The following is a 26885-nucleotide window of genomic DNA, read 5'->3' as shown; positions in this document are numbered from 1 at the left end:
GCCAGGGGCTCGAAGGGAGGAACCGTGAGGGCGGAGAGGACCAGGTTCAGGTCCCAGGTAGGAGCTGGTTGACGGACATACGGGAATAGCCTGTCCATGCCCTTAAGGAAATGACTAACCAGCGGGTTTGCGAACACCAAGGTGCTCCCTTCTCCCGGGTGGAAAGCCGACATGGCCGCTAAGTGAACTCGAACCGAGGAGAAGGAAAGGCCCAATTGTCTCCGATGGAGCAGACAGTCTAAGATAACGGGAACCGGGGCCCACAACGGTTCCTGCCCTCACCGACCGGACCAGATTGAGAAGCGTTTCCATTTGGCCAGGTAGGTGGCCCTGGTCATGGGGTTTCTGCTACTGAGCAGCACTTGTCTGACCTGTTGGGAGCACTACATCTCCACCAGGTTCAACCATGGAGCAACCAGGCTGTGAGGTCGAGAGATTGCAAGTTTGGGTGCCGAAGGCAGCCCTGGTCCTGCGTGATCAGGTCCGGCAGCAGAGGCAGCATCAGGGGTGCTCTGATGGACATGTGCAGGAGTGACGTGTATCAATGTTGGCGCGGCTAAGCCGGTGCTATCAGGATTACATGGGCGTGATCCCTGTGGATCTTGAGAATTACCCTGTGTATCAAGGGAAAACACAGAGCAGCCCTTCCTTCCACAACAGGAGTAAGTCGTCTGACAGAGACTCCGGGCTGTGGCCCCGGAGGGAGCAAAACCGCCGACACTTCCTATTGTCCTTTGAAGCAAACAGGTCTAACTAGGGATGACCCCAGAGCCGGAAGATTGAGCGCACTACGTCCAGACAAAGGGACCGCTTGTGGCCCCGGAAAGAGCGGCTGAGAGCGTCCGCCAGGCCGTTCTGTTCCCCCGGGAGGCAGAACGCCGTCATGTTGGGTAGCATTCTGAACGCAAAAGTCCCACAGCGTGAGGGCTTCCCTGGAGAGGAGCGTGCACCCCTCTGTTTGTAGATATAGAAGACCGCTGACGTGTTGTCCGTGAGGACTGAGACACATCTGCCGGCCAGGTGGGATTGGAAGGTAAGACAAGCCAGGCGAACAGCTCTCAGCTCCCTGACGTTGATATGTAACTTGAGGTCCTCCTGCGACCACAAGCCCTGTGTCCTGAGATCCCCCAAGTGCGCTCCCCATCCCCGATCCGAGGCATCCGTCACCAGGGACAGGGAAGGTTGAGGGGTGGCAAAGGGAACACCCAAGCACACCTTCTATGGATCTAGCCATCATTGGAGAGAGCTCAGCACCACCTGGGGAAAGGTCACCACTGAGTCCAGGGGATCCCTGGCCGGGTGGTATACCATCGCTAACCAGGAATGTAGTGGGCGGAGCCAGAGTCTGGCATGGCTCACCACATAGGTGCACGCCGCCATGAGGCCCAACAGCTTGAGGCAGTTTCTTGCCGTGGTGGTCGGGGCGCGGTGCAGACTGAGAATGATTTCGGACGCGGACCGGAACCTGGACTCCGGAAGATACGCTCTGGCATGTGTTGAGTCCAGAACCACTCCTATAAATGCTATCCTTTGGGTAGGAGACAGGGAGGACTTGGCCTCCTTTAAGAGGAGGCCGAGCTCAAGGAAGGTCTGCCTGATGAAAAGCACTGAGCTTCCATCTGCTGCTTGGAGTGGTCTTTTATAAGCCAATCGTCCAAGTAGAGGAATACCTGGATACCCCGCTTGCGCAGAAAGGCCGCCACGACTGCCATGCACTTCGTGAAGATCCTTGGTGCCGCCGATAGGCCAAACGGGAGCACTGTGAACTGCAGATGGGCATCGGCCACGACAAACCTGAGGTATCGACGGTGTCGGGGGATTATGGCAATATGGAAATATGCATCCTTTAAGTCGAGGGCGGCATACCAATCTCCTGGATCCAAGGAGGGAATGTTTGAAGACAGGGAGACCATGCAGAACCTGAGCTTTTTCACAAACTTGTTCAACCGTCGCAAGTCCAGGATGGGTCTGAGGACCCCTTTTGCCTTCGGTATTAGAAAAAACCAAGAGTAGAAGCCTCTGCCCCTGAGCTCCTGAGGAACTTCCTTCACCGCCCCTGCTATGAGGAGGGACCGCACTTCCTGAATTAGAAGATGCTCATGAGAGGGGTCCCTGAAGAGGGACGGGGAGGGGGGGCTGATGGGGTGGGAGGGAGGAGAACTGGATAGAATATCCCCTCTCTACTGTGCAAAGCACCCAACTGTCCGACGTGATTCGGGACCAGGCATGGAAGAAAGGGGACAGACGTGACCCAAAGGTAGGGAAAGAAGGATCTGTAGTCCTGATCGGTAGGCCATCCTTGACCGTACCATCAAATAGGGGGCCTAGGCCCCAACGATGGCCTCGGTTGGCTGGATGGGTGGTGCTGGTGGCACCTCCGCCTGTTCCTGCCCTGTCTGCACCCAACCTCTGGATGATTCTGAGGCTGGTAAGGACACGGGGCCGCTTGCGGCCTAAACTGTCTACTTTGGGTTGCCGGGGTATGCAGGCCTAGCAAGCGAAGCATAGACCTCGAGTCCTTTAGACTATGCAGACACTTATACGTTTTGTTCGAAAACAGCGTTTGCCCTTCGAAGGGGAGGTCCTGGATAGTCTGCTGGACCCCATAGGGGAGGCCCGATACTCTGGAGCCAGGCTCCCCGCCTCATGACCAGACCTGTTGCCATGGAGCGTCAGGCCAAGTCCGCTGCATCTAGGGCAGCCTGAAGGGAGGCTCAGAAGATAAGCTTTCCCTCTTCCACCAAGGCCAAAAACTCTGCCCTCGAATCCTAAGGAAGGAGCTCGGTAAACTTCGACATGGCCGAATATGTGTTATGGCCATATCGGCTTACGACAGCCTGTCGGTTGGCTATTTGTAATTGAAGGCCTGCCGTGGAGTACACCTTTCTACCAAAGAGGTCAAGCCTTTTGGCATCCCTGTTCTTTGACGTCGACCCTTGAAACCTCTGACGCTCCCTTTGGCTGGCTGCGTCTATCACCAAGGAGTCCGGGAAAAGGTGGGTGTACAAATGCTCATGCCCCTTCGAGAGCACAAAATAACAATTCTCTGTTTTCTTGGCAGTAGGGGCCAATGAGGCCGGCGTTTGCCATAAGGTGCGGGACGTGTCCTCTATGGTCTTGATCAACGGTAGGGCCACCCTGGATGGTCCCAATGGAGCCAGGATGTCCACTACCGGATCTACGTCCACCTCAATTTCCTCAGCCTGGATTGCGAGGTTCTGAGCCGATCGCCTGAGCAGTTGCTGAAGGACCCTAGTGTCTTCCAGGGCTGGTGCCGTGGCTGCGACCACCTCATCTGGGGAAGAAGAGGAGGAAATCACTTGGATCGGCCCATCCTCCGGTGCTCGCAGCCCTTTGGGGTCTGGCGACACACGGTACCAAGGTTGCGGGGCCGGTGTCGGTTACAAATGCGGCACCGCGGCCGGTACCGGGGTTGCCAATGAACAGCTTGGCATGTCTGGTGGTACCTGTTGAGCATGAACCATGGTTGCTGCTGGTGCCGATGCCTGGCTAGGGGGTGCTGAACTTAGATGCGGCACACCCCTGCCCGGCAATGGTGCGATGGAGGAGGCAACTGCGTCGGGGCCATCGATGCCAAGGAGACCGAGGCCGACCTGGAGCAAGGACCAAATGCCTGGCCCACCAACTGGTGGTAGGTCCAGGGGGTCCAAAACGGCCACTGAGAGGGCGGTTGCCATTGCTGCTGCCACTTAGGTGGGTGCTGCTGGTGGCTCACTCTCGAAGTTGATCTCCTGCTCCACGACCAGCTGAAGCGATAAGAGTCCGCCTCTGAGTCTGAGGTCTCTGAATAAGAGGACCTGGGGGAAGCAGCACCCATTGTCACTGGGGAGCAGCGCGGAGGCAGGGAGCTGTCTCTCTGGTCCGGTGTCGCCCGGGTGGCGCAGGACGGAGAGGGAGGCGACAGCACAGCCGGCTTGCCCCTAGACTGTACTGGACGATGAGCTATGGTCGGCAACTCCCTGCCACGATGCGGGGAGGCCGGGATCGGGAGCCTCAGCAGGTCTGAGGCCGCCTCGAATGCCTCCAGTGTCGAGGGGGGACGCACGTCTCCGCTAAGGCCCGGGGATGACGGTCGCTCCGGACTCGACCGCCCTCTCTCCAGTGCGGGAGTTGACAGAGCAGCTTGGGGCTGTAGCCCAGCCAGTCCACTTGTACCAGCGGATGGCGTCGGGCTGTGGAGATCCTGGAGGGGTGATCGTTCCCTCACCAACCTCTTCTTCTTAGCGGGCACCAGCAGGCTAAGCACTGAGGCGGACTTCTTTGTTTTTTACAGTGAAAATATTTCTAATAAAAATAATAATATAAAGTGAGCACTGTACACTTTGTATTGTGTTGTAATTGAAATTGATATTTGAAAATGTAGAAAACATTCAAAAATATTTAAATAAATGTATTCTATTATTGTTTAACAGCATGATTAATCGTAATTAATTTTTTAATCACTTGACAGCCCTAGTTTTATTTCATACGGATGATATAATAAAATTGTGTAATTTAAAAGGGCGAGCAAACAGGCTGAGGAAGTGAAGATGACGGGGTGCTTGAGACGCAGACAGAATATATCTCCTGTTTTTAATATTCTTTCCAATTATATCTCCTTCCCTGATAGTGTGATATTATTTATATTATCAGAGTACCTACAAGCCCCAACATGGATCCCACTGTGCTAGGTGCTGTACAAACAAATCAAAATGATCATCCCTTGCTCCAAAGAGCTTACAAGGTAAGTATAAGATAAGAGACAACAGATGGATACAGATAAATCAATAGGGGAGTACAAGGAAACAAGGAGACAATATTGGTCAATGTGAAAGACAGTGGTGTCTGGAAGCCAGCAGCCTAACCATTGTCAAGTTTTTTGTAGGCATCATGGCAAAGGACGGATTTGAAGGAGGATAACAAGGTTGCTTTGTGGATGTTTATGGAGAGCACCTCCCCAGCACGAGGGGCATGCAAGAGAGCATGAAGTTGCTCATTTGAAAATGTAATAACTGGTAATGGAGGCTGATATTATTGACTGGTGGAGGTGGGAGCCATCTTCTCAGCAGTGAATGACAATGGATATGTAGTGAAGGGCCTTGAAAACAAAGACAAGCACTTATGTTTGATGCAATAGAGAAAGAGGAGCTAATAGACAGATGCAAGAAGAATAATCTTTGCAGCAACATTCTGAATGGATATGAGTGGAGGAAAGAATGCATTTGTCAAGACCAGAGAAAAGGACGTTGCAGTAATTGAGATGTGAGACAATGAGAGCCTGGATAACAGTGTTAGCTGTGTGGATGGATTGAAAATGCCGTATCTTAGAGACATTATACAAAAGGAATCTGCAAGATTTAGACATAGAATAGACATGAAGACCTAGACAGAGACCCAAGGTGAAGAGGCTGCCCAGGTTATGAGTTTCAGAGTAGCAGCCATATTAGTCTGCATCCACTAAAAGAACAGGAGTACTTGTGGTACCTTAGAGACTACAGTCAAGATCTTGTGCAGAGAAAGAAGTAGAGGCAGGATAAAATAAGGGTTGAGGAGCAAGTCAAATGTGTCAAAAAGGCAGCTGGGATTGAGGACATGGGATTCAATTAAGTTGTGAGAAGTAGAATTGTTTAGTTAGCAAGATGGCAGAATTAAAAGAGGACAGAATGAATCTGCAGCAGAGAAAATCAGCCTGGTAACAGAATTTCCATCAGAGAAGCTCCTGAGCATGACCACAGGAGCAAAGAAAACTGCTGTGGGGGGGCGGGGAAATAGGTGGAGCCAGGGAAGGGTGAACTTTGTGATTAAAGAGTGGGGCAAAAGACTCAAGGGTGGAGGAGAATGAAGAACAGAGAGCATTAACAACCATATAAATGGAAAAAAGGGAGGAGAGGGATAAGAGCAGACAAGGAGTCATCAGTGTTGATGGACTGAAAAAATCACAGAAAGGCCAAGTGACAAGGTGTGAGGAAGGCGGCTGATGAGCAACCCTGAAAGACACCAGATGATGTCTGGTGAGAAAGAACTCAGCAACAGATATCGAAGAGAGAGCAGTGCTTGGTAAAGACCAAGTCTCTTGAACTGCCCTTTAGGTGAATGATCAAGAGTTGAACCAGGCTGCAGGTAGGCTGATGAGGTGAGGGTGAGCAAATGTGCAGCTAAAAAGTCAGAGGGATCCTCCACAAGAAAGATGAAGTCACAGAGGATGAGCACTGGAGACTGTGAGTAGAGGAAGAGAGAACTTGAAGTCAAAATCAGAGGAAGGCTGATGGGAAGGAGTTGGGTGGACAGTAGATGAAAGCGACATGGAGGGGGAAAAGGAGAGAAGAGTCTGATGCAGTGATGTTTGAAAGAGTGGGAAGAGAAAAGCGAGGGGGAGGGCTGAAGCAGCTAGAATGGAAGAAAAGCCCAACAACCCCAATCATGGTCTGATCCAGGGCAATACCACTGCAAGATAGGGCAGCTGCAGAAGTAGTGTCAGATGAAGAGATCTGAGAGAGCCAGGAGTGGAAGGCAGCAAGATATGAAGAGGATCACAGATCTTTTTAGATATGGAGTAGGTGTTCCAGAGATAGCAAAAGAAGGAAAAGATGCTGGGGGTCAGGCAAGGAGATGGGTATGAGATTAGGAATGGTGGTGAGAGAGGGTAGATGTGATGGAAGGTGGAGATAAGGGAGGGCTGAGGCACATATCACCAGAGGTGAGGAGGAAGATACGGACGTAAGAGCCTAATTAATGCTCACGGAAGAAGTGGGGGAAGATTGGGTGGAGAAGGGAAGAGGAGCAGGTACAGCTGGTTGGAAGTGTAGAGGGGCAACGGTAGCCAAGAAGGGGAAAATGGAGCGGGGGGAAGGGGGAGTTGATGGCATATGTTATGATGCAGAAGAGGGGTGTGGCAAAAGCCATTGGAGAGTGGCAGATGGGTGATAACTTTCTTAGTCCAAATTTATTAATTGCGTACACATGGTCACCTATGAATTCCTCATAAGATTACTATACTTTCATTTTCCATATGCTCACCATCCATAAGGAATAAGGAAAACATTTTTAGCAACTCAAAATAGTGATCAGAATTAAAAAGAAGTCTTTATTTAAAACAGCTGTTCAGTGGTTTTCCTTCACTATAGATCTGTCAAAATTCTCTATCCAAGAGATGAAAGCTTCTCCCCCGATTAGAAATAGTATAGTGACTAACTGCTCAACTACTGTTTAAGTGTCACCAGACCTACAGACTTTGGTTTTATCTGGAGCCTCAGGGAGATCACTTTACCCACATCCTATTGGTGTGTATTCAGAATCAACTGCAGACCTTATATGTTGGCAGCATCTTCATCTTCTCATTACAGATATAAAATATTCCTGTCTACACCTATAAATCACTTTGCTTTCAGATGTTTCCCAAATCAAGTTTAAGTTGTTGCATTAGTGGTAGAAGTTCTCAATCTCAGTGTTGTTACATGTATTGGCAGTATTTTCGTACTCCTTCTCTACTCAAAATTTGCTTTCTACTTAGAGTACTTTTCTTCTCCAATGCAATAGTTTCCTGGCTTTAATCAATTACAGAGCAAGTTACTTATAATGAAAGGAAAGAGATGTGCCAGATTGTCTGTATTGTGCCTCTTGTGATTTCCAGCACCATCATCTGTATTAATCTGACTCAGCATTTTAAAATTACTTCATTTGGAGTGAATCCAAAAGGTATAACAGCAAAATCCATTAAATTACAGTAACACAATTACCAGTTATGTGTGTTTATCACAGTTTATGCCATACTGGTAAAACCCCATTAAAATCAAGTATGTTCAAAGTACGATATCTTTTTACACCGTGTTGGGGTTCACATTGTGTTACAAACTTCACCTACTAATCAGTAAATCTTTAAAATCTAGATATACTCGTTTCCCTTAAATTTTTTTATAACAAAAATCTATACCAAGAAAGATAAAAAGACTAGAAAATAAAACTATAATGTATTGAAGACTGAGGATTAGTCTAACTAAGATATATCAATAAGCACTTTTACATCAGCAAACTTGCATCCAAGTTTGGATGTTTTGTTGCTTTAACTATATCAATTTCTAATCCGATATAGTAATAACAAAGGTGTGCTTAGACTAGACCTAATTCTAGACACAAGCAAGGTCTTCCTTTGGAAATGTCACTCTTACTCAGCTTGTTTCTTAACTTTTTTTCAGCACTTTCCCAAATGCTCAACAGAATGGACATTTAAGAAAATTAGCTTCATAGATCCACAAGGAAAGGAGCAAATTTCTACAAAGTGTACCCACTAGAAATCATTGATCTCTGTATCTACGACAAAAGAAAAAAACTACATTCTTGAAGAATAAACATTTTTGTGTAGTTACATATCTAAGTTTAATGAGCAGCTCTCAGGAAACCCACAAACAGTTGTGCATTTACCCAAAATGTGAAAATATATTTTATAACTTTCCAAAAAGCTAATTACTTTAGATGTATTTTTAAAAAGTGTGTATTTTTAGTATTACTTCCAGTTTAATTGTAAGAAGTTTTTTTTTTATTTTAAAACAAATCCAAAAAATCCAAAAGGAAGCAGCCAATGTGAAGAACAAGATGTTTATCACAACAATCATTACTCATATTAAGACAAAAGAATGCTGAAGTATATTACTTTATACTTCTAGCCTTTGTGTTTGTTCTTAAATTTTGATACAGGAAAGGGCCACCGAGTTACCACAAAAATCAGTGTAACTATTTAAAATCTAATCTGAAGGATGCTTTTTTTTGATAATAGAAAGTATGAACCATGCTGTAGCATGGCTTCATTAGCTCATCCACATGAAACAAAGTTTAGTATATTTTTCTCATTATGTCACCAATATAGTTTAGCTAGCACAGCTGAGTTTGACAATTCTTTGAATTATTTTCAATGTTTTTTAAATAAAGAAAACATTTATGGAAAATGATGGAACATATTCAATTATCTAATGGTGGTTCTCCTCTTCTCCTGACTTTGATCATATCACTCCCTGCAAGTATTTTTTACTGGCCAGCCTTCTGCAAGAAATTCTAACTTCTTGCCTCTATTCTCAAGGCTTGACACAGATCTCCTACCACCCATATTTCAGCACTTGGCCTTAGAAGGCTTAAATTTTGCCCATTTTTATGTCTCTTGTATTCCTGAACAGGATGTGACTATTACTTCTCACACACTTGAGAAAGTGCTAGGTATTGAACTTTTTCACACCACCCTCATTCCTTGGGAAGAGTCATCCCTCTAAAAATTCTCCTTTTCTTCTTTTGTTTAGCCTTTAGTTACTGTTCCCCTATTTGTCTGCTCCCACTCTCCTGACCTTTTCTTTGTCTTTGTCATGGTTACTGAGTTTTTTAAGACCCCTACCAGTCTTGGGTGCATCCATCAGGTGACAGCCTTGGCTTCCTACACTTTATGACAGTTCTATTATTAGAGCTCTGGGCTGCAGCTCCCCTCTTTACCAGTTGTGTTAATCAAAGAGGCCAAACTGTGTTTGGCACCTATATGCCTTTTTCTCCAGAAGCCTGTGACAGCAGCTAACTAAAGTGACTCAGAACCAGCTTCTTCAAAATAAAGTAGCATTTAATTACCAAAAGGAACACAGCATTTAGGAAAACAGGTCAACACATGCCCTTACCTAAACTTAACCTCTCTATCCATAGTTCAGGTAGGTCCAGCCTAATCCTAGCTCTCTCTTGGGAAACCCAGTCTGCTTGCTATAGTCTCCATGTCTCTCTGTCAATGTATTTTTCTTGCCCAACTGTCAGCCCTCACTGACACTCCTTGGCAGTCTCTGGCTATCGAATCCCCACCCCTTTTCTAGACCTAGGGACCTCTAACATTTTTGTGTTCCCTCTGATAGCTCTTCTCAGCCTTGGCAAAATAGCTGTCACCTGGCTGGGGCCAAACAGTCATCTCTTTACCACTATAAACCTGGTTATTATATGTGAGTATTAGTTGGGATGCTCCATCCTAGACCATTATTTTACCTTTCCTGCTTGGTTACTTTAACAACCTCATAGTAAGTAACAACACAAACACAAAGACATGCACCATATTCATTCAAAACAACAGATATTTACCTGTTCACCACAGTATTTTATCTGTCCAAAGTAACCTATGAGATTCCTGAGGCACGGCTATGGTTTACTGAGTGCACTGCATCATGCATGTGTATAGGGCTACATAATAAAATGCCACCCCATAATCAGACCATAGATTTACAATCACATACTTTCAGCTTTGTGTGTTTCACTGATTGCTGCTTTTTTGTTCTGTTTATTCCTGACTCTCAAAAGCTCTGGTAGAGAGGTTACAAAGCTCTTACAGTGGTGACACAATAAATATAACTATCACAAAATGTTCATGAAATCATGTGACAGCTCTATTAAGACAAAATATAAGCAAGATTCCATAGTCAATCTCACAGGATCTTGCACAGCCATTATGCAGTTACTGAATGTCACATTAGACAAAAAGATTAATATAACATTTTCAAACTATGTGAAGTGTGACCATTTCCTTTAAAGGACTGTTTTATTTACTATGTGGGGAAATAAATTTTCCTTACCTCTGTATGGTGATCCAACAGCTGTGACATACACGTTTTTCTCATAATTTTTCAACTGGTCTTTCAGTATATGAATCTAAACAGTCACAAAAGGACAAATGACGAATATAAACAATTAAAATTAAACATAACTGAAATGGCTTTCAGATACACAACATGAACATCTCAACCATCCACGTAAGCGGGATGCTTTGTTTGTTTGTATAGAAAGAAAACACTAAAAATTGTTTCCATATGGGACTATTCAGAGGTTAAAGAGTACAAAAATATAAAAATTACATTTTAAGGCTAGCTGTTAAACAGCATTTAGCTCTACTGTGGGAGGGAAAAAAAGAATAAATTGCCATGGCTTGAGATGGGACACTAGATGGGGTGGGCCAGTACTCTGAGGTTCTTCCAACTATTCCCTCCCTTTATCTGACTGGTTCCTGCTCAGGGTACATATGTGGGGTCCAGAAGGAATTTTTCCCAGGTCAGATTGGCAGTGACTTTGGAGGGGTATGGGGTTCACCTTTCTCTGATGCACTGTGTGTGGGTCACTAGCCAGACTTATCCGAGTTCTTATTTAATCAATTCCCTGCCACTGCAGGGACCTCAAGCAGTGCTGCACCGCAGTCCTCACTACTGTCTGCCAGGGGCGCATAATAGTTTACCCTGCTGCAGGCTGTAATACTTTGGTTTAATTTGGGTTGTTGCGTTTAGTGCATGGGTGGCGCTGGTGCTAGCCTGTGATGTACAGGAGGTCAGACTGGATGATCTGGTGTTCCCTTCTGGGCGTAAACTCTATGACTTTATGAACATTATTTCTTCTCATTCAAACAAGACCCCTACCTGCTCTATGAACTCCTGCTCTTTCAACTTTGAATCATTGACAATAGTTGTCTTCTGTGCTAGCTGTATCTGAAAGAAAAGCCACATATGGGATTCATCAAATCGACTGTTGTACATACACTGCATATTTTTGAACTGCAAGTACATTTTTTTCTTGTTAAATTTTTTCCCCCCTTTCATCAGTTAATATATGCAATCCTAAAGACACCACTTCTAATTACAAGCCACTGAGGAGCACAATATAAACATGCAGATAGCACAATGAACCAATGAAATTCAAACCTTACCTGAAGCTCTGTTATTGTTACCTAGAACAAAAAAGACACAATTAAACACAATGCTTTTCATTTGCATCTTTAGATATAAAATATAAAACTACCACAATACCTTTCTAAAAGAATTCATGCCAGAATGGAGAATTACACTGGACAAGAATGCACAGCCGTTAAGAGATAGTAGCAGTCGATTAAGGATTAATCAGCCACCTAATCAGGATTCTTTGTGTTTGTGACTGATGACAGTAATAAGGATCAAAATCACAAAATTACATATATACTCAAATTTAAAAATAAAATCCTGTAAATGTACTTCATCACTGCTACATGTATCTAGAATGACTACCGTAAGTTATGCTTTGAATAACATTGGAAGGAGTATAATCAATTTATTCAGCTATGGCCAATTAACTTTATTTTAACGTAAAGGTGAAGAAGCTAATATGTCCACAAAACCGATACTGTGTAATAAGGGTAACTGAATGCTCACAGAATACAGTTCAAAGAAATTCTATTGCTGTTAACCTTACTGGGAATACTATATACTTTAAACACGCATGCTATTGATATACACCTCTATCTCGATATAACGCTGTCCTTGGGAGCCAAAAAAATCTTACCGCATTATAGGTGAAACCGTGTTATATTGAACTTGCTTTGATCCATGGGAGTGCACAGTCCCACACCCCGGAAGCGCTGCTTTACTGCTTTATATCTGAATTTGTGCTATATCGGGTGGCGTTATATCAAGTTAGTGGTGTATTTATATTTAATTATGTAAATTAAATAATGTCTTTTGGCTCAGAGTTACTCAGGGTGTTACTGGAAACATGCAAGGTAAATTTTCATATGACAATAGCTTCCTTATCCAAAATATTGTTACCATTGAGCATCATAAATTTATGTAGCTATACAAATTACCTGAGCTGGTTACTTCCAATCTTTTTAAATGCTTAAGGTTTTTTTAAAAATTGATAATGCTGTATTAGTTATACATTTTGCATATTGGGTTATATTAAATGTCAGTGACCTTAACTGGGTGTCAACACATGTGTGAAATTTATTGTAATTTTTAAAATACAGATCTTGAAAGCATAAATCACGGCAATATAGGAAAATGAAGGTTGGTTATTTGTAACTGGAGTTCTTCAAGATGCATATTCACACTCTCAGGGGATGTGCCAACCTGTGCAGCTGAGAGGATGAAACCTTCTGGTAGCAGTATCCACCAGAGTGCCCCATTGCCCCTCTGACCACCTCCCCCTGTTCAAGCACGTTCTGAGGGGCTGGCTCTAAAAGGGGATGTGCACCCAATGCTACCTCAGTTCAAAGAACATCAGGGTTGGAAGGGACCTCGGGAGGTCATCTAGTCCAAACCCCTGCTCAAAGCAGGACCAATCCCCAGACAGATTTTTGCCCCACACCGCTAAATGGCCCCCTCAAGGATTGAACTCATGACCCTGGGTTTAGCAGGCCAATGCTCAAGCCACTGAGCTATCCTCGTGGGGAAGGCAGGCAGGGAGTGCAAATACTCTTACAAATAAATAACCTTGGTTTCTTCTCCAAGGGCCCCCTCTGCATATTCCTACTTTTAGGAAGTTTGGCAAGCAGGACATAAGATGGATGCAGTGAAAATAAGTCCTTATTAAAGAATGACGAGAGCACCACTGCCAAACAATGTGCCAGATCTGTCTGCCAAATCCAATGCATAAGGCTTCGTAAAAGTGTGAACGAAACTCCACATAGCAGCCCTCCATGTTTCAGTAAAGGAAATACGTTTAATGCATACTACAGATGCAGCAATCGCTCTAATAGAACAGGCTCTAAGAAAACAAGAGGAGAGAGTGAAGTTTCTCTATAACACTCTTCAATACCCTGTCTAACCCATCCAGAAATGACTGTGCTGAAATGGCGTGAACTTCAGAGTTACCCACATATGAAATATATAATTCAGGAGAGGAACTGAAGTTTTTAGTTGTACCCAGATAATGTAAGAGTGCTCTCTCTGTACCTAAGGAATGTAACCTACAGGTGTATGAGGTTTTGGAAAGAATACTGGTAAATTAATACACCTCTACCTCGATATAACGCTGTCCTTGGGAGCCAAAAAATCTTACTGCATTATAGGTGAAACTATGTTATATTGTACTTTGTGCAGCCCCGCCACCGGAGCACTGCTTTACCGTGTTATATCCAAATTTGTGTTATATCTGATGGTGTTATATCAAGGTAGTGATGTACTTTGATTTACATGAAACTCCAATATCACTTTAGGACGGAATCTGGGATGCATTCTAAGACTCATCATGTCCTTATAAAAAGCAGTATAATGTGGTTCTGCCATTAAGGTACGAAGATTACTAACCCTTCTAGCACAAGTGATTGCTATCATAAGAGCTGTCTTCATAGAAAATGTAACAAAGAGCAGCTCACTAGAGATTCAAACAGAGGAAACATAAGTTGCATTAAAATTCAAAGTTCAAATTTCATGGAAGTAGACTTTCCCATACTGGCAGATACAAATTCAACATGTGCGGAAAATGGATTTTCCATTAATAGGAGCGTGAAACTCTGCTACTGTGGCTAAGTAGATCTTAACGGAGGAGACAGACAAACCCAGTGCTTTCAAGAGTAGTAAATATTCTAAAATAAGTTGCATGGAGGCTGAACATGGGTCAATAGTCTTATCTGACATCCATATAACAAATCTTTTCCACTTAAAATTGTATTTTTTCAGCTCTCCCATCCTTCCTTTCAGATCCCTTGGAATTATTGGATCCTCTTGTAACAGAAGGACCTGAAGTCAATTTTGTCATTTGTTTTGGCCTAAGGAGTAATGTGCTGCAGATAGCACAGTGTACCAGGGAATGACTCTCATCTTGTCATTTCAGACACCAAACATGCACACCAGATGGCCTGGCATGACATACACCTGTTAAACCCATGCTGCTTTTCACTGAGATCCACCAAAAAGAACTAGTAAGTATTCCTATTCCAAGATAAAACCCTAATCAAAAACTATTCTAACTAACCATAAAACTTTTAAACAATAACTAATCTAAAAAGGCACTTACTATTACTACGGACATGCAAGATCTGGAGAGATTCATATCCTTTCACTGCTGCAAGTGAAAGAAACTACGGCAGCAATAGGCACCACATCCTCTTTTATAGCCATGCTGTCAGAATGTGCACAAACACTGAGAGTGAGGGTGGGAGGAACGCATGAGTTCTATAAGGGCTTATCTACACTGGCACTTTACAGTGCAACTTTCTCACTCGGGGAGGGGGAGGGGGGGTGAAAAAACACACCCCTGAGTGCAGCAAGTTTCAGCATTGTAAAGTGGCAGTGTAAACAGTGCACCAGTGCTGGGAACCACATTCCCAGCACGGTAGCTATGTCTCTCATGGAGGTGGTTTTTTTTAGAGCGCCATTACTACGCAAGCCACTTTGGCATTGCCAGTGTAGACTTGCCCTAAAAGGCACTTCTACCAGAAGGTTTCAATGTATCAGCTCCACTTATCAGTACATCCCCCAAAAGTGGGAATATACGAGGACACTAGATGACCCTTACTTACTAAGTACATAAGATTTTCAACTGTGCCCCAGGATGAAATGCAGAAGGGAAACAACTGCTTTCATGGGTCCTTCAGATCAGCAAAACAAGATTCCTTAACATTCAGACTGCAGGTGAGAAGTTCCCCTTCTGCATTTCACAAAAGATGTGCTTTTGGGGAATGTGTGTTCCCTGTGAAGCTCAAACTCAACAGGAGCAGGAGCCTGCCTGAACAAGCACCTTCTCTTTCCTGTTAGAGTTCATTTCTAAAAGTTTCAAACATCCCAGCTGAAAATTTTAGATGTTGACATTTAGTGAATAATTATTTTATCTGTCATGTCATAGAATTAAAAACAAATGTTATGGCAAAAATATTATACTTACTTTAAAACTAATTATACTATGTGCAAGCTTTGGCTTAGACCTACCTTTACCTCGTGTAGGAAGTGTAACAAGAAAGCCATTTATAAATTAGACGGATGTGAAGAACAATAGCCAACAAATGTTAACCTAATAAGGAGTAGCTTTAGCTTACTTGAACCTGAAGACTAAACAGTTTTATTAGCTAAGCAGAAAATATAGCAAAAAGGAAAAATGGAATAAAGAATATGGATAAGGACAGAAAGAGCAAGAGAAAATGAAGGGTAGTAAGGGTCATAAAATATTTTACTTATCCAGGTTCCAAGTCCACTTGGATGTATGCAGATATGTACACAGTTCATGTGAATTTATATAAATATATATGGCCTACTAGCACCGCACAATTTGCTTAGCCAACCCCTCAATGTTGCAAAGGTGCATCATTACATTAGGTAAACACCAAAGCTGGTTTCATAGGAAACCAACACCAAGGTGAAAAGGGCTAGGAAGAAGAACAAAGGGCAATAGCAAAACAACTTCTAAACCAAATAGGAGGGAGAACCACACCCCCAACATACACCTCACAGCCATATCACAATTTGGGTCACGGAGTGTGAGAATGGTGTCCTAGTAACTAAACATCTGCAAAATAAATGGAGCTCCATTTACACAAGGTCAAAAGGAAGGCATTACAAATATTAATCCGACACATGAAAACAAAAATAATCATCAGTGACCTTAAAATGTCTTCATCTGAATGTGAAATAGATCATCATCAAGTGTTGTCTGTTCAAACAATTGTAGCATTTCTCCATCAGGATAACAACTATGTAATGAAGGTTCATTCTCAATGCATCAGCAAATAACTTATGAATGAACAGATATGTACCAATATGTATGTAAATAAAAAGTTCATATGTCATCAGCTTGGAGAGATGAACATGAAGTTTGTATACATATTGTCAGAAAAGAATTTAGCAGGGATTTTCAAAAGGGCATAGGGGAGTTAGGTACCCAGACTCCATTGAAATTCAGGGGAATTAGGGCACTTACCTACATCAGGCTCCTTTAAAAACTTGATCCTTATTCTGCAAGTAAACTTAGATACAGTGATTGTATTTATAGAGGCACTTTGAAAAAGACCCAGACTATTGTTCCTATGGACACATTACTATTTATTGGTTAAACAAGACTATTTACCAGCAACTGGAGTTCTCCTAATTGGTTAATTTCCTCCACAGATGGGACAACTCCTTTGAGTTTCTCCAAAGCTTGCCATAGAAACTCTAAGGAGTGAGGAACTGTGGAGGAGATCCCAAAGAGAGAGAAAATTAGTAGTTTACCATGTTGCTCTTTTTTAAACTTTAAGTGGGTATATCTTTATGTAGACACAATTTGCAACAAAACAGATTTTACATCTCTATGCCATCTTTGCACTTCTGTGAAAAGTTAAATGTATAAATGTAAGTAAAAAAAACACAGTTGCTGGCACATGGATTTGATTAATCTGCATGATCTATAAATGAACATGATGATATATGCTGTATAGCAGTAGTTCCCAAAGCCGGTCCATGCTTGTACACGGAAAGCCCCTGGCGGGTCAGGCCGGTTTGTTTACCTGCTGCGTCTGCAGGTTCGGCCAACTGCAGCTCCCACTGGCCCTTGTTCGCCACTCTAGGCCAATGGGGACTGCGGGAAAGGTGGCCACCACGCCCCTCAGCCCACGCCACTTCCCGCAGCCTACATTGGCCTGGCGCAGCAAACCACAGCCAGTCAGAGATGCGATCGGCCGAACCTGCGGATGCGGCAAGTAAACAAATTGGCCTGGCCCGCCAAGGGCTTTCCCTGAACAAGCAGTGGACCAGCTTTGAGAACCACTGCTATATGGGATTGAATGACTGCTTATTTACAGAATATTTGTTTGACGTTTAAATCATTGGATTAAATGAACAAAACATTAGACCTAGAGAAAAAATTTTCTGTTGTGTCTCAATACTTTAGGGCTTTCTAAAGAGTGTATTAAAAAAAAAATCATAGTATCTGGCATATTACTATAAATAGGTGCAATAGGGCTGGTTTATAATAGTTTAATTCAAGGCCTTTTGCTTTTTCTATATACAATAAAAATCCTTAATGACACATAATATTTAATATGCCCATTACACTATTTTTGTAAATTAATTTAAGGGGAAAGAAAAAATTAAAATGTATATGATCTTCCAGTCAAAATCACACAAAGTCATTTTAATAACATCACTGATGTAATTTATGATGCTCTAGCTGAGGTATCAAATACTTCTAATGCCTCCCATCGGTTCACAGGCAAAATGAGCATTTTTTGTCAGATGAAAAGAAAAGTTGTCCCTCTCAATAATTTGTATTTTCTCCCTATTAAGTGTAATACTAATTTTAATACTTATATTCTATAACTCAACTACATTTTGGTCCTGTTAATCTGCCTTTATGAAGTGTACATCCATCTTGCCATGAACAGAAAATTATTTAATATCAGCCCCATTTGAGGTAGAGAAATATTTTTATGTCCTTTTGAATTTCAATTTCAAATTTCACAGAATCAAAATGGGCTATTTTGCATCCTCCTGAACAAGTTACAAGTCCTTCCAATGTAAAGTCAAAGTTTACAAAAAAAAGGAGCAGAGGGAAAAGCCAACCAATAAGCAAACTATTAAAACAAGATCAAATTAAATACTGCACAACTTGTAGCAAACAGATTGGTCAAAGAATTCAGAATTGCACAAGAAAGCCAAGACCTGATATATAAATATAACCCATGTCAATTAACAGCTACTAGAGGGTCTCATGAAAACTGTGAAACTAATTCCTAAAGTTACAAGTATAAATATTAATGTCAGCTCACTTCTTCCCTGCGCCTATTCTCCTCATCTGCCAGCTTTTGTTTGTATTCCTTCTGCAATTCCTCCAGCTGTGTTTGCAGCTCATTTACTTTTGCTGTCATTTCTTCTTCACGAGCCTTCAGAATGAAAAACAAGTGCATTAATTTACATAATACACAGTGAATGTCTAAACACTTAAAACCTTCTCACTGGATTAGACAAAAAGCACTTAAAATATAGATCAGCTTCATACAGAGAGGAAAATAATAAACTTGAAATGCAAAGGCTCTCACTGAAAGTTTAAGACTATTTAATTTATATTACCATGAAAATGAGGAATGACATTTAGGGACTTATCACATAATATCGGCAAAACTTCAGTTGTCAACACACAAAGCCAATTACCATATATACTCATTCAGTAGCCCGTTCATTTATAAGATGATTCCCCCCCCAAATGGATAGGTAAAAATAGCAAAAACTGTATGACTCTTTCACAAGATGACCTTATATTTCAGTGGTTGGAAAACTTTGGCTCCCAGCTGTCAGGGTAAGCCACTGGTGGGTTGGAACATTTTGTTTATCTGGAGCGTTCACAGGCCCGGAGCCCCTCAGCTCCCAGTGACTGTGGTTTACCATTGGCGCCATTTCCTGCAGCTCCCATTGGCTGAGAACGGCAAACCACGGCCACTGGGAGCTGAGGGGCTCTGTGCCTGCAGACGCTCCAGGTAAGAAAACAATAATGTATTAGATATTCAAATTCAATGATTCCATAGAGTTTAAAATCATCAAATTTTGGTGTAGACATGTTTATAAGCCAACTCCTGCTCTTTGATGCGTCACTTTTTTACCAAACATATTTGGATTATAAAGAAGTATATACGGTACTTAGTTTTTTGAAAATTTTTAGTAAGGATTATACATCTTTAATGAGTACCAAAAAAAGGCATTCAAATGATATTCAATATTTCTAGAAGGTGTACAGTAGGCACATCAATGTAAGCAAACAGAGATTTTGTGAAAGTGACATGTCATGCAAACAAAATTTTCTATACTCTATCTCCAATTTATTGGCAAAGATTGGGACTTAATCACGTCTTGTCTCAAACATTTTAATTCTCTCTAAGGTTGTGCTAAATGTCTGTTCTTGGAACTTCACTAAGGTCCTAACGCTGTGGTCAAGCCATTTTTCATTCAGGAAGTTAGACCATCTGACCTCTTTTCAGACTGCATGACTCCCTATCCACTAAATTTAATTCAAAATTGCCATCTTTGTTTTCAGTGCTCTCTATTTTTCCTTTCCCTTACTTTTCTGACCATATAGCCCATTTCTCCACTTGCTCATTCTGCTCCTCCAATACTGGTTTCATCTATTTCATTCCAATGACTTTTTGCTGATAGAAAAGGGGTTTTCCTTTTGTGCCCCATTTAACAAGCTCCAGACTTTATCTATGAGCTATTGAAATACTACCCATCAAGCCATGCAGTCAAATCTGTTTGGTCCAGTATAAAATCGACACCAAACTTCTGTATCTTTCCCTTGCTTTGGTTCCCTTGCCCCAGGTGGTGGTGCTTTGGTGCCCCCCCCCCCCCCACAAAGTGGTGGTGCTTCGGCTTTGCTGCCCTCCCCCCACCCTTTCCTTGGGTTATGTAGTAATTTTTATTGTCAGAAGGGGGTCACGGTGCAACAAAGTTTGAGAAACGTTGATCTAGTCCATCCCATTGTGCTGAGGCAGGATTAAGTACATCTATAGTAGCAACAGTTCTCATCATACTTACCAAAGACTGAAAAGACAAGCAACATCACTGTGTAGCAGTGAAACAGATGATCCCTATTATGAGTTTCAAAATACTTTTCCTGGCTTGAAAAGCAGAATAAAAGTCTCAAGGTCCTTTGTGTAGCAGTGCACACTCTAAGTTACTAGCCCTGACCCCCTCTTTTTTTGGGGGGGCGGGGGGAGGGTGGAGGACGGGGGACAAGATGTACACACCAGTAAACCTCATGCTTTGCCCCAGGGTGAGTATCCCAGAAGTCTGAAATTGTCTGTCATACATATTACAAAATAATTCCAACATTAAAATGTCAGTAAAGACGCAGTCGTAGAATAGTGTATTATGATACCATTAATCAGACTATACACTAAGCAAAGCTATTTCCATTTCATTAAAGGAACATCACTCACTTAAAAAAATTATTGGGAATCTTCTGTTCCCAAATTTCTTAATGATTTTAGCTTGTTGACTTAATTAATGGTCCCAATGTCAATAAATCACTTATTTACTTCTCACCAGCATTCAAAATTTTAGAAACTATTAATCTGCCTCCAATAAAGATAGCCAGTAAATACAAAGCATTTTATCAGTATGGCAGAATCAGAAGCGTATAGTTTAACCGTACTGAATACTATCAATATTAAATCTGACTGGAAACTGGAATTTTTGTCCCATTGAAAATTTAAGAATCAGAAAAAAGCTGTCCCATTTCCAGACAAAAAGTAAAAACCTCAAAGTTTTCCACAGGATAGAAATTCTTTTTTTTAATAAAAGATTATATTTCATAAGAACTAAAATGGAATCTTTGGCTTGCGAGCTGCCTGCCTGGAACGCTCGTTAACTTTTTTTCTCCCTTTCAGGCAGGCAGCTGATGTGTTATTTTGATTTTCCCAATCAAAAACAGATTTTTTTTTAAATTGAAATTTTCCCAGAGAAAATTTTGATTTTTCAAAAAGTGCATTTTCCTTCAGGAAGCCATTCTGATGGAATATTCCCACCCAGCTCTAACCAATATGCTTGGCACTTTACAAAAGAGACACAAGGGGTGAAATTTTAAAAAGCACCTAAGTGACTTAGAAGCCTAAGTCCCATTGACTTTCAATGAGATTTAGACTCCTAACTGCTTAAGTCACTTTTGAAAACACACTTATACTTTTAAGGGCTGGTCTTCATTGCAGTGTTAACTCACGTTAACAAAACCCCTTAGATTGAGTGTGGTGGTGCTTTTAATTCAATTTGACTAACCTGTAAGGGGATATAAGCTACAGCTAGGGTTGGTACAATACATCAACTGCTAACACAATCACTCTGCAATCCAATGAGTCTGTGTACTTCAAGTGTTAATTTACAGTGTGGCTGAACTAGGTTTACTGAGAGGAGTTAAATCAAGCTATCTGTGTTCGAGTTAACAGTGCAGTGAAGACACTGCCTGAGAGCTTCTCCCTTGGCTGGTTAATCCACCTCCCTTAGAGGTGATAGCTATATCAATAGGTGAAGCTCTTTCTTGACACAGACTGTCTTATGGGGGGCAGAGGGGGAAGAAATTAGGACAGAACAACTGCGTTGCCTAGAGCTCTCCCACCAACAAAAAACTTCCACCCCCAACTTGTGACGGTAGCTTTGTTGGCAGTAGGGCTCTCCTGCCAAAAAAGCGCTGTTCACACCAGTGCTTTTCATTGGTAAATTCTTTGTCGTTCGGGGGGGTGCTTTTTCACACCCCTGAACGACAAAAGTTTTACTAATGAAAGTCCCATGTAGACAAAGCCTGACACACAGAACAATCTGTATTACAATCTGTAACCCACTAACCCGCCCCCACCTTTTTCCTGTATGACTACAGGAGTGTTAAGGGGCCACTCCACCTTGAATGGTCCCTCAGAACATGTGCTAACTACAGTAAAAGATGTGTTATCCGGCACTTCACCAACCGGAAACCTCTATAAACAGGCATTTTTGATCTGCACTGAAATTCCGGTTTATAGTCCAGTTCGTGTGGGGCTGGCAGAAGGGTGGGGTGTGGAAGGGAGTGAGAGGTGTAGGCTCTAGGAAGAAGTTTGGCTGTGGGAGGGGGCTCGGGGTAGTGGGTTGGGGCGTGGGAGAGGGTGTGTGGTGCCGGATTCGGGGGCCACTCACCATGGGCGGCTTCCCACAAACGACTACCTGTCTCGGTTGCTCCTACATGGAGGTGCGGCAGGCGGCTCTGTACACTGCCCCTGCTCCAACCGCTAGTTATATCTTGACTTTAGGAAAGCTTTTGATACTGTCTCACATGATCGTCTCATAAACAAACTAGGGAAATGCAACCTAGATAGAGCTACTATAATGTGGGTGCAAAACTGGTTGGAAAACCATTCCCAGACAGTAGTTATCAGTGGTTCACAGTCATGCTGGAAGGGTATAATAAGTGGGGTCCTGCAGGGATCAGTTCTGAGTCCAGTTCTGTTCAATATCTTCATCAGTGATTTAGATAATGGTATAGAGAGTACACTTATAAAGTTTGTGGATGATACCAAGTGGGGAGAGGTTGAAAGTGCTTTGGAAGATAGGAATAAAATTCAAAATGATCTTGACATACTGGAGAAAGTAAATCTGGACTAAAGTAAATAGGATGAAATTCAATACGGACAAATGCAAAGTACTCCATTTAGGAAAGAACAATCAGCTGCATACATACAAAATGGGAAATGACTGCCTAGGAAGGAGAACTGCGGAAAGGGATCTGGAGGTCATAGTGGACCACAAGCTAAATATAAGTCAATGGTGTAACGCTGATGCAAAAAAAGCAAACATCTTTCTGGTATGTATTAGTAGGAGTGTTGTAAGACATGAGAAATATTTTTTCCGCTCTACTCTGTGCTGATTAGGACTCAGCTGGAGTATTGTGTTCAGTTCTGGGTGCTACATTTCAGGAAAGATGTGGAAAAGCTGGAGAAAGTCCAGAGAAGAGCAACAAAAATGATGAAAGGTCTAGAAAACGTGACCTCTGAGGGAAGATTGAAAAAATTGGGTTTGTTTAGTCTGGAAAAGAGAAGACTCAGAGGGGCCATGATAACAGTTTTCAAGTATTACAAGGAGGGAGAAAAATTGTTCTTCTTAACCTCTGAGGATAGGACAAGAAACAATGGGTTTAAATTGCAGCAAGGGAGGTTTAGGTTGGACATTAGGAAAAATTTCCTAACTATCAGGGTGGTTAAGCACTGGGATAAACTGCCTAGGGAGGTTGTAGAATCTCCATCATTGGAGATTTTTAAGAGCAGCCAATGGGAGCTGTGGGGACAGCAGTGCACAGAGTTGCTTGGCCTCTGCTTAGCTACGCCTCCACCTAGGAGCAGCCAGGACAGGTTGCCGGTTACGGAGAGCCACCCAAGGTGAGCACCCCTCCGGATCTGGCACCCCTTCCCATACCCCAACCCACTGCCCTGAGTCCCCTCCTGCACCCAAATTCCCTCCCAGAGCCTGTTCCCCGCATCCCCTACCTTGCCCCAACCCCCAGCCCCACATCTCTTCCCACACAAACTCCCTCCCTCTTAGTTACCCGGCATTTTTCATGTACCAGTACCACCACCCATTCTCCCAACATGTCGGATAAAACAGATTTTACTGTACTTATGTTAATCTATCTGTTCCACTGTGCACTTAAGAGTGGACGTTCAGAGTACCACTCAGAGTACCTTTCCCAGGCCTGAACAAGAGCTCTATGTGGCTTGGAAGCTTGTCTCTTTCACCAACAGAAGTTGGGCCATTAAAATATATTACCTCAACCACCTTGTCACACAGAACAAAAGCATTTTCATTTTTTTTTTTTGGTAGCAGCACTGTGGACAGAGTGCAGTGGGACATGGTGACAAACTGGAAATCAGAGAGAGAGAGAGAGACAGGTTATAGTAAGAGATGACCAAGGAGTGGACTAAGCATTAGCTGCAGAGATGGAAAGGAAAGAATGTCTTTTAGAGATGTTACCAACAAAAACAAAAACAGACAGGATTTGGCAAGAGTTTGTATATGGGAGAAAAATGAGAGCAAAGATTCAATTATAACAATTTAACAAAAGAAGACTCTAGGCAGGATTGCAATATTGTGTATCATAAACTATGATGTATACTTTGTGGCTATGTCTCTGTAGACCAATAAATAAATTTTGCCTGAGCCCTGCCCTCCATTTTTTCCTCACACTCCAAAGCAACTCGTCTTCTCTGATGAAAGGAGCATCCATATTTAAAAGAATTAGTAGTATGGCACTGGAAAGTGCAGAGTTGCTCCCAGCAACATAAAGTTGAGAGCACAGGCAAGGAAAAAAGGTATTAGGATCAGAGAAATTGTATGGCTGAAAGAAACTGAGGTTGGGATGGAGTGATGATGGCTTTTTAGCATGGCTAAATGTTTTCACAGTATCGCCTCTTTCAAAACAAGATAAAACAGAGCACACTGGATCTATCTTAATTCTAAAATTGCAACTAGCAGCAGGATCAGAAATTTCTGGAGAGGGAAAAGAGATACTGAAATATTAAAATCTATTTTATTTAGTAAAGGGCAATGATCAAGTTTACATGTCCAATTTTATCTACTCTCACATAACTATAACCTCCTTGGCTCTGTGCACCAGACTTAAACAAAAAAACAACCCCCTTATTCCCCCAAAACAATAAAAACTAGTCTTCTGCTGCAGAAAGTTATAAAACACATAACTCACCGAATAGCTACTGCTCATGCATACCCTTACGATACTTTTACTGAGTACTGTTAATAACACAGCAGAGTAGAACAAAGTCAATGCTGCCCCTCCCCCACAACTCTGAGCTGTGCTTTTCCTGATTAATCTAAATTCACTGGATTCGTCATAGATCCAGATACATTAAGTGATTTAGTCTTTGTTTCATACTGAATTTGTATTCATATAAACAGTACACGAAGCAATACTAATGGTCCTGAAACCAAATTTACAGAAAACATATTACAACCCATGTTAATAAACTCTGAAAAATTGGTTTGAATAGTATACTTGAAAGTTATGAAATTTTATCCATCCCCAGAAGTTCCTAATAAAGTAGCATTGAAAAGATGCTAAAGCAGAAGCTAAGAGCTTCTTTGGGGATAGACTGAGGATTTGCCTACAGAGGGAAACTGACCAGCACAGCTAAAGTGGAATAATGTATTCAGCTATACCTATGTCAGTATAACTCCCTCATGTGGACATTATTCCGGAATAAAAATGACTTTATTGCAGAAAAATTAATTGAGCAATTATTACACAATAAAGTCACTTTTATTCCACAATAGAGCGCGTCCACACAGGGGAGTTAAACCAGAATAGCTATGATTTTTCTACAATAGCCGGTCAGTTTCCACATGTAGACAAGCCCAAAGAAGACTGGAGGAAAATCCTGACCAAATCTGCTGCAGAGAAAGCAGCAGGAAGTTGGCACTGCAATTCAGCTCTGCTCTCTGGCATCTCCGACAGCTGCACTGGCTTTCAAATGTCTTGGTGTTCCAAACTGTTGGGCTCAGTCAGTGCCACCAAGAGCGGGACTTTGGTTCCAGTGCATGCCACACAGCCTACGCTGCAGTCTCACTGTTCTGTAAAGCACCAGCTGTACTTTGGCAATATATAAACCAGATTCTATTCTGAATTCATCATGATGATAGATGAAGACATCAATAAAATTGTAATTTCCCAAATCTTAACCATAAAGCCTGCACTGCATGCACATGGGAGGCATGATGACAGATGAAAGATTACACACATTAAACAAGATCCTTCATTTTCAACTCTCACATAAATCTAGATTAACCTAACTAGTGCAACATTCAATTTTTCCTCTAATGAGATATTTTAGTTTGTGTTTTGAAGATCACAGAACACAAACTATAGACTACCACTGACTTGTAAATCCTCACATTTGGGGGACTTTCATAAATCCTTTATCATGCAGTATTTCTCATTAAAGATAAGGAGACACCTGATGAAAAATGCCAGAATAAAAAGTAAATAAAATCATAGAAAGTTTAGTAGACTGATCTATTTCTTTGTCTCCTATGATGTCCAAATGTCAAATTACAATCTTTACTGAGATTACTAAATTTCTCTAAACTAGTTTTAAAAAAGTAATCACAGATTTATATAGGCAGAAGCATACATAATAATTCTACAATATATAGTTTATAAGCAGTAAACAATGTAACTTATTTAGTCTTTATACCATAACATGTATAGCAGTTAAAGAATATTGCATATTTTTATACTGCAAGAAAGTTGATATGAAATTTGTTGCTCAAATCATGATTTAATAAAGGAGTATATGGATGGGCAATAATGGACAGCCATTTTCTCCCTATTATAAAGTTAATTAGATAGCCATATTTCCTATTCCAAGAAAAGATCTTAGAGTCGACACATTTCCCATCTAATATTTTGCTGATCTATGATTACTTTTTAAAAAGTGATCTAAGTAGCAAGATAGAACCAATGAATAAAGTGTTTGCTAACAAAGTAATGGAATCTAACTTTCAAGCGCTAAATACAGCAAAACCATGCTTCCTGGAAGTGAGGGTATTAAGATCTGGAACACATAGAGACAAACAGTTTTTTGTAGTTTTCTCTAACATCTGCTCTGTTGTATACACTATTGGTACTCATCATTACTATAAAATTCATGA

At 42.1% G+C, this 26885-nt stretch overlaps 1 protein-coding gene across 6 annotated transcripts in view; it reads right to left on the bottom strand.

Moving 5' to 3' along the window:
• GOLGA4 (golgin A4) overlaps window positions 1-26885 on the bottom strand; it is a 127356-nt gene that overhangs the window by 15318 nt on the left and 85153 nt on the right. For all 6 annotated transcript variants that reach the window (XM_030551297.1, XM_030551299.1, XM_030551303.1 and 3 more), the window contains 4 exons: window positions 18482-18595; window positions 11699-11719; window positions 11412-11480; window positions 10581-10656 (listed from right to left, as the gene is read on the bottom strand). In XM_030551297.1, the coding sequence (XP_030407157.1) occupies window positions 10581-10656; window positions 11412-11480; window positions 11699-11719; window positions 18482-18595 (280 nt within the window). The remainder of the gene's footprint in view (window positions 1-10580; window positions 10657-11411; window positions 11481-11698; window positions 11720-18481; window positions 18596-26885) is intronic.

This window comes from Gopherus evgoodei, chromosome 2 (genome assembly GCF_007399415.2).
Source record: "Gopherus evgoodei ecotype Sinaloan lineage chromosome 2, rGopEvg1_v1.p, whole genome shotgun sequence".
Taxonomy (NCBI): Eukaryota; Metazoa; Chordata; order Testudines; family Testudinidae; genus Gopherus; species Gopherus evgoodei.
This window is presented reverse-complemented; position numbering and strand designations above follow the sequence as displayed.